Genomic DNA, 10,950 nt, shown 5'->3' with positions numbered 1-10,950 from the left:
TCAAAATGAACCCCCAGGTAATTCAAGGTCTAGGACAGCTGAAGATGGCTCTTGGCCAGACTTACCAGGGACTGCAGCATGTGCACCACTTGGGCACTAGCCCCAAGATTCTCCTGGTACGACTTTGCTCAAATGAGCCAGATACGGATGCACTAAGATGCCCTCCCTGCGCACAGCAGCCACCACCATCACCTTGAAGAACGTGCAGGGAGCTGTGGCCAAACCAAATGGGAACACAAAGAACTGATGCTTCCCCAAAACTGTGAAGCAAAGGAAACGCTGATGAGTTGGACAGATAGGAAGGTGTGCCTCCATCAGATCCAAGGATATCAGAAACTCTCTGGGCTGCACGGCCAGAATAACTGAGCGTTAAGTTTCCATGCGAAAAGAGGGCACCCGATGTGTGCAATTCAGCCCCTTCAGATCCAGAATAGGCTAGTAGGAACCCTCTTTCTTTGGAACCACAAAATAGATGGAATAATGGACCCTGCCCTATTCAACACTCGGAACGGGAATCACTGCTCCTCAAGCCACCAGCTGACAAAGCATCTGACAAACTGCCTGCACTTTCCAAGGGGCCCGACAAGGAGACACCGAGAAAACGTCTGCTGAGGGACGCACAAACATCAGCACATAGCCATCGTAAACAACCTTGAGCACACACTGATCGAGGTAATCTCGGTCCACTCCTGGTAGAAGTCCTGCAGCCTCGCCCCCACAGGAATCAAGGACTGGCAGCCTTGCCCCCACAAGAATCAAGGACTGGACCCCGACACTTTCATTGGGATGATCGTCCTGAGGCAGCTGCCGAGGACCCGGAATCCCAGCGCCCCCCCCCCCCCCCCCGAAAGGACTGCACCCGCTGAAAGAAATGACTATAGTGAGGACCACCATCTCTACCAGGCTTGTAACGACATGCATCTCTAAACCTAGACTTTCCAGACACCCTCTGCCAACTGCACGAGGCCTATCCTCCAGAAGACGAGAAACCTTAGTCTCCCCCAGACTCTAGATCAGCTTATCTAGATCTTCTTCAAACAAGGAACCACAGAAAGAAAATTTACTGAGCTTAGACTTGGATGCTGCATCCTTCCTGGAGCCACAACGACCGCCAGGCCAAGAGCAATGGACTTAGAAGACATGCGGGGGTGGTCATATAGGGCATCCAACAAGAAAGAAGTGCTCCAACCTGGCTGCCTCCTGATCCACCAAGGTCCAATCATATGAGTCTGTCCAAAACACTCTCAGCCCAATGAAAACAAGCCCATCCTATCAAACCCCCCAAACAGCTGCCTGCGATCCTGGGAGTCCCTAAGGGACTACCACCATCCACTGGAACCACATTCTTATGGTGACTGCCGAGACCACCGCACCCAACGTGGGCTGTCACAAGGAGACCTGATCCTGCTCTGGAATGGGATAAAGAAAGACATCAACTTTGCAATACAGAAGGGATCATCCGGAGAAGACCATTGTGACTGAATGACATCCCAAATGTCCTGGTTTATGGGAAAGGACCAACAGAACTTCCTCAATCCCTTGAGCAGCGGGATCCATCATCCTAGAAACCTCCAGAGGAGACTCCTCAAAACGTAGAACTGACGACACCTGCTAAATGAGCTTCTGAAGCTCCTATGAAAAATATGAACCACCGAGGAGTCCTCCCCAGAAACAGCTCCTCCTGCCAGGCCCCGTCACCCACAGATTGCTCCTGGTCCCCGAGATACTCATCCTCAGACCAGACCAGCAAGACCTCAGACATAGATGATGCACACTTCACGAGGTCCTCCTCATCCTCCCAAGTCGGTGCTTAGATGGAGTCAAGGAAGAGAGTTCTCCCTGCAGCGTTGCCCCTTGTTGCAGTGCAGCCACCCTCCCTGTTTGCTTCAAACAAAATGTCTTGTACATGGCCAGAACACACTAAGGAGGAAAATCAACCTCCAAGGGACCTGTCAAAACTGGACTGACTGGCAGAGCTCCAGGGGCCTACACCTGTTCCAAATGCAGGAGAAAATCAGGGCCAGATGCACTATGGTGGTTCCCGCCAAAAACGAGGCTGCTGTCCAAACTGGCTCACCCAACCCAGTTGGTCCCCACTGAGGCCCCAGACAAAGAAGCAGACACAGTCACCTGCCCTGGCTCCACCCTCCCAGCCTCTGACAACTCAGGAGTTGCACAAAAGGCGCAGTGACCTGCCAAATCCACTCCCCGGTGCTGACAAATGGCACAGCGCTTGAGCCTCTGTGACATTGTTCCCCGAGTCCACGGTAATCCCACAGTACCCCTTCAGAGCCACACACCCACCCAAAAAGAACACAGGAGCAACAAGAAGCAGAGTGCAAAAGACTGGTAAAAGCAAGATTGGCTTGCAACACTGCAGAGTTAAGCTTTTTTTTTTTTTTTGGTCGTGTCTCCTTGTGCTTTATTTTATTTTTTTGAAGACGACGACGACTGGTTAGAGAGACATGACTAAGGCAGACCCCAGAGCACTCAAAAAACTGTCAGTCTGCCAACAGTCAGATAGCCAAAGCTCACTAAACCTAGGCACCCCAAGCAGTGTGAAAGTGGGGGATGGGGGGAGGGACCCAGCCACCCGGGTTTGGCACCCAGGGCGAAAGAGACCCCACGGGCCTCAGCCTCTATCCAGAAGCCAGACAAGAGGAACTGCAAAAAGCCTCAGGTGAGTCTTAAATTTCTAAAGCTCGCTCTCTTTTTTTTTTTAATGAGAGGACTTTTCTCTTTTTGCAAAAAAAAAAAAAAAAACCCCACCCCAAGGAGACCTAACCGAAACCAAACCCCAGAGCCCACACTAACAGGACTGCACAGGCTTACCAGTGCTACCATCTGCTGAGACTGAGAGCAGACTGGTTTTCCTGGGAACTGCACAGCCCACTTATAGGCTTACTTGAAGTTCAGTTTGTTCTCAGTCTCCATCTGCTGGTTGGAGTGGATAACCATCTGTGCCAGTCCAGAGGAATGGCTATGGAATATGAGGATTGTAATATTGGGAACTGCTGAGCTGCACTCACATATCAATGCTATATCAAGCATTTATAATTAGATAAATAAAAGTGTGAACACGCAATGTGATCATTTTGATCTAGCCAAATTATCCACCATACATTTTCCTTAGTCCCAACTTTGGGTAAAGTGAGCAAAAGCTGCTTAGAGCAGGAGTTCACATTTCTTTCAGAAAAAAGTACCAAAAAGCATGTTCTCCCTCAAGATGCTAACATCCCAACCACCCTGCACCTGTGGCAAAGGGGTGCAATGAACATCCCCTGTTGATTAAGAAAAGCAAACTCAAATTCTGAACATGAGCACTTCCCACATTGCAAAAAGAGTGACTGTGTGCCACCATCTAACTGTCAACACTTGGCTTGGAGATTCTACTCATGCATGTCACTGAACATTAGACAATAAGGAGTTTAATCCAAATAGCTTTCAGGTAATCACTTTAGTTTTATAATATTGTGTTTGTGTGTCTACCCCTTGATTTCTTTCAAACCATTTATTTACTTTATTCAAAATCCTGACCCCCAAAGCTCACAGTCCACTTCATATGCCCTCAATGTCCCTGACACTCAGAAAACAGGAACCTGGGTGCTCAAATTGAGCATAATCTTCTCAATCATACTGATAAAACAAAAGCAGTTCTGCTATCAGTTATCTAAAACTCACTAAATCTTAAAAGGACAGATTTGGTATTACTACCAAAGTTCATCATCATATGCAGAATGGCAAAAGTTACACATTAAACAATAAATGGAATTCAGTACAGCTAAAATTCACCATCAGGTCTGGAGCAAGAGTATCTAGTGCCTTGGCTGAACCTTCAGCCTTAACCCTGCCCTCCCCCTCCTTTAATTAACCTTCAGACCCTAATCTCTCCACCACCACCCCTCAAAAAAAAAGCATGCTTTCAGTATTAAACATTGTTGTGCATACAACTGTATCACATATACACACACAAATAATGAAGACAATGTGCAAAAGTCATTGACCCAGTTAAATGGGCTATTTGAAAAATGTCCACCCTTCCTGTAAGTGAAAGTACACATCAGTGGTTCTTTCAGTTTGCATGGCTGTCAAGGTCTATTGTTTTGCTTTGAGTGCAGCTGTTCTTCGCTGCCCACCACCAAGTGTTGCCTAATGGTTGGACTAGCCCTGTTCACAAGGCGTTAAACTGTATCAATGAGAAGGCTCTACTTAAACCCTACAAAAACACACACATGCACGTACTTGGGATGCTGGGGTCTGATTGCTCACTTGCCCCATAGGCATGTTGGTAGCATTCATTCCCGGTGATGATGCTGAGAATGGAGGCTGCGATAAGAACTGAGTCTGTACAGGGGGCTGTACAGGTTGCTGCACACGCGAGGCAAACCCAATCTGTTAAAAACAAAATCAGTATTGTAACATTTCCAACATACCGTGTCCTATGCACTAGGGATCACAAGTGAAAGACAGAGCTCCTGTTGAGCATCACACTGTTGTGCATACCCAAGCAAAGTTGCATGACTCAGTTTAGGTGCAACCTGCATTCTGTCTCTGTGTTATCCACTGCAGATAATTTTAAAATCCTACAGCTTGCAAAATGGGCTTTTAAGTAAACTAAAGCTAAAACAATCAGATGAAGGCATTGACTGACATGGGATTCATCTGCTATTTTGTTTATATACCGACTGACTGATTGATTGATTGATTTATAATACAATAATTTAGGTTGTCCTAACTCCATGCAGGGAGGAAGGATATGACAGGTCCCTAAAGCTCACAAGCTGAGCTTTGCTGTTTTCATCCCTAGCTCTTGTATAATGCCTTGCACAAAGTGAAATATCGGGTTAAAAAATGCTTTTTTTGCATATTCAGATTCCACAATACTTTTATAAAAAAAAAAATTTCCCTAAGTGCTGTTTCTGGAAAGCTTCAATAAATTATGCTAATTCATTTAAAAAACTATCAGCATAAGGGGCAAAAATAATTAGGCACTACTACTTTGTCCAACTTGGTAAGTCTCAATTTCATTATTTCTTTTGGTGCCAAGTACTGTAAGCAGTAAGAAAAATATGAACAGCACCATGCTGATGATTCCAGAGTCCTGTGAGATCCAGTATCTGGTGTGAGAAAACTTTTGAAATTAAATTAAGTGCTGTAATTAATAATACTGCTTTCAAGGAAACAGCCCTTGGAAAACACCCATTCTGCACCTGGACTAGTTTGCTACACATTTGGTAACTTAGATCAGTTCCTTATCTCTTAACTACACAAAAATCTTACCTTGATTTTAGCTAACCATTAAATTATCCCAACTGACTCTGTACCACACATCTTGTTCCCATGATATACCTGCTCTTGGTCCCTCAGCTATATGGTAAGCCGTCTTACAGAAAATCTTTAGCATATCTATGTTAGTTGAATGTTCTAATGCATACTTATTGGCTTTTGAATTACTTTTGCTGAGCTGGCGCTAATAAGATCATGGGGGGATGTCCTTGAGACAGCTCATTTCGGAACGAAACGTGCATGTCGGGCAGCCTAACCCCCGGGTCTGATAAATAAAAGAAAGAGAAGATAAGTTAAATTTAAATTATGGGCTTTAATAATTTGAAAGGAAATTATAAAATTGTAAAATTATTTGACTAAACCGATGAAGAGGTTGATATGTGTGAGTATCGTCAGTTTCAATAATTGCTGGTGATCGCACATTACTGAGGTTTATGGGAAAGCTATATTGATATATTGAAAGTTATTGCATTGCATTGAAGATCTGAGGAATATGGGGTTCTGAACATAACATCTAAACTAAGTCTGGACTGGTTGGGAAGATTTTCTATTTATGCTAATTTTTACCCGTCCTATTGAGAATTAGTTGTGCCTGGTTAGTGAGTTGAATACTTATTAGGTGTATCATTAGTATTGTGCTAACATTGTATTATATCCCTGGTATTTGAATTCCAGTGCTGTTAAATGTGTATATTTTTTATACTGTTTCACAGTAGTTCTATTTACTGTTTTCAAGTTTACATCATTTATTGTATTTATGTTTATTCTTGGGTGTTATACTATTGTTATGCAGTTAACAACATTGTAAATTTTATGTTAAACCATACTTGCTGTACACCGCCTTGGGCGAATATCTTCATAAAGGCGCTTAATAAAGCCCAATAAATAAATTATTGTAAAAAGAAAGATTTCAAATACCCACAAAAATAAGAGAGCTCTAATTTGCTTCCACAATTAATGGATTTTCCCCTCATATAAGTGGATTTCAACCAAAACAAAGAACAACTTTTCATGGTCCTTGGACTCTCATCAACTCCTGAAAATGTGGCATTAGCTACACTAAAAGGAATAAATATTTATCGTCAAGTGCCTCTTTAAATACTAGAACAGAACTACATTGAATACAGAGGAGTCCAAAACTTGATCCAGAGGTAGAAATATTTTACAAGTGAATTGGAAGCACAACTAAAAATTCATGATACATATACACAGCAGCTACTTCCTTGGCACAGTTCGGGGGGGGGGGGGGGGGGGGGGGGAGTAGAATCAGACAATACGAGAGAAAAAGAAAGAGGAAAAAAAAGAAACATTAGAAACTAAACCAATCCTAAAACATACAAATTATTGAAGTAGATTTTCAAAATGTTAAAGTCTTTTCTCCATATCATATTGAAAGTCTTGTTAAATAGTTATAATCAGCAGACCTCATTTTCTCATGTCCTAGTACTCATTAACAATACCACCAAGGGAACCAGCCATTATACACAGGACCCATCATAGGGAAATCATCAACTGCATGCAGGATGGCCTAACCTGGTTCATAGGTCCAGCTTGGCTTAGTTGTGCAGGGTGCTGGAGCGGGGCTGCTGTTCGAGGTCCCATCGATGGCATATGCATGCCCATCTGTCCAAACTGATTCACACCTGTTTGTCATACACACCCCCACCAAAAAAAAAAAAGCCAGGGTTATAATGACAAATATAGTGAAATGTCTTCACTTAAGCAGACTTTCTTCCTGTAACATGCATCAACTAAACCATAACAAGACCATCTAAATAAAACATCCCCTCCTCTCGCTTTATTAAAGATTTGGATCCCAACTTAGTCTTCTTTTTGCGTTTTCCTTTTTATTCCTAATGTTTCTATATATTCCAATATGGTAATCTTTTTGTTCTTTCCTTATTCTACCCTCGTTTTTGAAAATAAGTTGTTGCCTTCATGTTTTAGCCTCTTTTTTAAAAACTGTAAACAGCTTAGGCAGTATATCAAATAAAGCGGACCCTGAACCTTCCCACCCTTCAATCAGTATAGCAAAGATACTTACTTGTAGCAGGTATTCTCCGAGGACAGCAGGCCTTATATTCTCACACACGGGTAATGCGATAGCGCGTTGCCTGGTATGGAGCTTGTGACACGGTACACCGGGCATGCGCGATTGCCTTCCCACCCGCCGCGAGAGCACAGTTACCGCAGTAAAATACTATAGCATAGGTGACAAAAAGGAAACAACTCCAAAGGGAGGAGGGAGGGTTGTGAGAATATAAGGCCTGCTGTCCTCAGAGAATACCTACTACAGGTAAGTATCTTTGCTTTCTAAGAGGACAAGCAAGCCTATGTACTCTCACACATGGAGAATCCCTACCTACCAGACTCACTGAAAACAACCATTTGTCAATTGGGCCTCGCAACTGCGAGGACATAACAGAGATCAATTTGAAACTATATACAAGTATGTGAGAGTGCAGCCTGGAACAGGAGAAAATGGGCCTAGGAGGGTGGAGTCGGACTCTAGCCTCCAAACAGGAGGCGAGGATAGTGGAGGGCAGACTTATATGGTCTGTGCCAGAGCCGGTGATGGGAGACGGGACTGGTGGTTGGGAGGCGGGAAGTACTGCTGCGCAGACTTGTACGGTCTGTGCCCTGAATAAGGCAGGTACAAATCAAGGTAAGGTTTACACATATGTTTGTCTTGTTGGGCAGACTGGATGGACCATGCAGGTCTTTTTCTGCCGTCATCTACTATGTTACTAGTCTATCCAAACAGACTATCGTGTCGGGTATCCTGCTCAAGGGAGTAGTGCGATGTGAATGTGTGGACTGAAGACCACGTTGCAGCCTTGCAAATTTCTTCAATGGAGGCAGACCAAAAAAATGGGCTAATGCCGCAGCCTTGACATGACTGTCCAGGGTCAACGCAGCCTGAACATTATTTATTTATTTTGGATTTTGCACACACCTTTTTTTTTAGTAGTAGCTCAAAGTGAGTTACATTCAGGTACATAGGTGAAAGAAATGCAATCTGCGTTTCACGATGGCGAACCCCATCCTGTTGGGATTAAAAGAAAAAGTTGGGCAGACTGCCTGTGGGGCTTAGTCCGCTCCATGTAATAGGCCAATGCTTGCATGCAGACCAAGGTGTGCTCGTCAGGAAGAGCATGAGGTTGGGGAATGAATGTTGGCAAGACAATTGACTGGTTCAGATGGAACTCTGCCACCATCTTAAGCAGGAACTTAGGGTGCATGCAGAGGACTACTGTTGTGATGAAACAGTGTAAGGTGCATCCAATATTAAGGCCTGAACCGCACTGATTCCTGTGAGCTGACGTAATAGCCACCAAGAAAATGACCTTCCAGGTCAAGTACTTCAGATGACAGGATCCAGTGGCTCAACACTTGCTTTCATCAGCTGGGTGAGGTCCCATGACACAGGTGGAGGTTTGACAGGGGACTTTGACAAGAGCAAACCTCTCATGAAGAGAACTAGAGGCTGTACAGATGGGCTTACCGTCTACACGCAGATGGTAAGCACTAATTGCACTGAGGCGAACCCTCAAGGAGTTGGTTTTGAGACAAGACTCGGAGAGATACAGAAGGTATTCAAGCAGGGTGTGCGTAGGACATGAAATGGGATCTAGGGCCTTGCCCTCACACCAAATGGCAAACCTCCTCTATTTAAAAAGAGTAGCAACTCTTGGTGGAATCTTTCCTGGAAGCCAGCAAGACCTGGGAGACGCCCTCCGGCAGACGCAAGGAAGCAAATTCTATGCTCTCAACATCCAGGCCATGAGGACCAGACACTGGAGGTTGGGATAAAGAAGAGACACCTCATTCTGCATGATGAGGGTCAGAAAACAGTCCAATCTGCACAGTTACTCGGAGAATAACTCCAGAAGAGGAGGGAACCAGATCTGTCAAGGCAAGTAAGGAGTGATCAGTATCATGATCCCGCTGTCCTGCTTGAGTTTGAACAAAGTCTTCCCGACAAGGAGGATATGCGTACAGAAGACCTGTCCCCCAATGAAAGGAGGAAAGCATCTGACGCTAGTCTGTCCTGAAGCCTGGAACAGAAATAAGGGACCTTGTGATAGATGTAAGAGAAAAATAACAAAAGAAAGGTAGAACTTGACTAAAAGGCATGACAGAAAAAAGTAATAGGGGCAGAACTACAATTTTGATAGTATAGGGGGTTGGGTAAAACAACAGGATAAACTCTGTAGAAGTCTAGCCACTTCAGTACAGCTGCTCACAGAAAAATATTATTAATGAGCATCATCAAAATAAATAGGTTTTAAGGTCAGCTTTAAAATTCGCTAGAGGGGGGAGAGGTCACATGGTGCCATGTGGATGAGCGGTCGCTGAAAAGCAGAGCTCCTGCAATTCCTCCTAATCTTACTCCCTAAGCAAGCTTAAAGGCAATTTTTGGGGGCCTGGAGAATCCTGTGGAAGACGCTTAAACGTTATTGAGTCTTAAGAGAAATGCGAGATGGCAGCTAAACTGCAAAAAAAGGAGAAGGAGAGAAACAAAAATCTGGAAGCCAAAATGGCGGACACACCGGTATCGCAATGTTCCACTGTTTGCTCCACGTGGACAGCAGAGATCACCGCTGAAGATACTGCAGCAATGGAAGCAGCCTTGGACAAGAAATTACAAGCTTTATATGACGCGTGGAGGCTGCTCATGAACGATTAGACGGTTTTCACTTAGACTTAGACCAAATGCAACAGAGAATCAGTGATATTGAAGATCGCATGGCGGAGACAGCGAGGCTGGCGAAGGCCTTGCAGAAAAAAGTGAATGAGCTGGAACTGAAGCTCGATGACCTGGAAAATCGATCACGACGCAATAACTTAAGACTCATAGGCTTACCGGAGCAAAGGACTCAGAACTGGCGAGTTTTCTAGAACGATGACTTCCTCTGGCGCTGCACCTTAAAAACATACAGGGCCCTTTGAGAGCAAAAAGGGCACATCGGGTGGGCCCGAAAAGACAGTCAAGTGATAGACCACGAGCAGTGATTATGAAAATCCTGCATTATGGTCACAAGCAAGCGGTGCTACGGGCACTTTGCTCTGGACATACTCTCCAATACGACAAACAGAAATTCTGTGCTTTTTGTACTTAAATATCCTTGTTTATGTTGTATATCATTTCAATCTAAGAATTTCCAATTTTTTTGACCCTAAGCAACTGGAGGAATTTTTGAATTTGAAAGAAGGAATGAATGGGAATATAGTGTTGAGTAACAGAATGCACACTGTTTAAGATATATTGGGAAAAGCAATTAGGTTGTGAGTGAATCCCTTATTATAATTTTTCAAGTATAAACATTTCCTTTACTTGGATCTTTATTTCTGGAATTTGTTTTTGGGTTTTTTTTTTTTTTTTTTTTAAAAGGTCGATAGAATAATGTAAATTTCAATTTATGTTTGTAAACACTTTTCTTGATTGGATTACAATTGCCATATTATCTCTGATGTGTGTATAATACAAAACTAATAAAGAAATTAAATATAAAAACAATAAAAGAGGAGGAAAAAAGCCCGAACACAGGCACACAAAAATGCTGCAAAACAATTGCCGCAAAGGCACCAAAAACCTCTTCTGGACCAAACTGAGGAGCAGCAGCAAAACACCACTACTCATCACGGTTAAAAAAAAAAAAA

General features: G+C 43.7%; 1 protein-coding gene across 1 annotated transcript in view; it reads right to left on the bottom strand.

The window, feature by feature from the left end:
• EP300 (E1A binding protein p300) overlaps positions 1–10,950 on the bottom strand; it is a 507,140-nt gene that overhangs the window by 260,845 nt on the left and 235,345 nt on the right. The window contains 2 exon segments of the mRNA XM_030203013.1: positions 4,243–4,392; positions 6,820–6,929. Coding sequence (XP_030058873.1) covers positions 4,243–4,392; positions 6,820–6,929 — 260 coding nt within the window.

The sequence above is a fragment of the Microcaecilia unicolor genome, chromosome 1, assembly GCF_901765095.1.
Source record: "Microcaecilia unicolor chromosome 1, aMicUni1.1, whole genome shotgun sequence".
Classification (NCBI taxonomy): Eukaryota; Metazoa; Chordata; class Amphibia; order Gymnophiona; family Siphonopidae; genus Microcaecilia; species Microcaecilia unicolor.
Note: the sequence above shows the minus strand (reverse complement) of the source record. Positions and strands in the feature narration are given on the sequence as shown.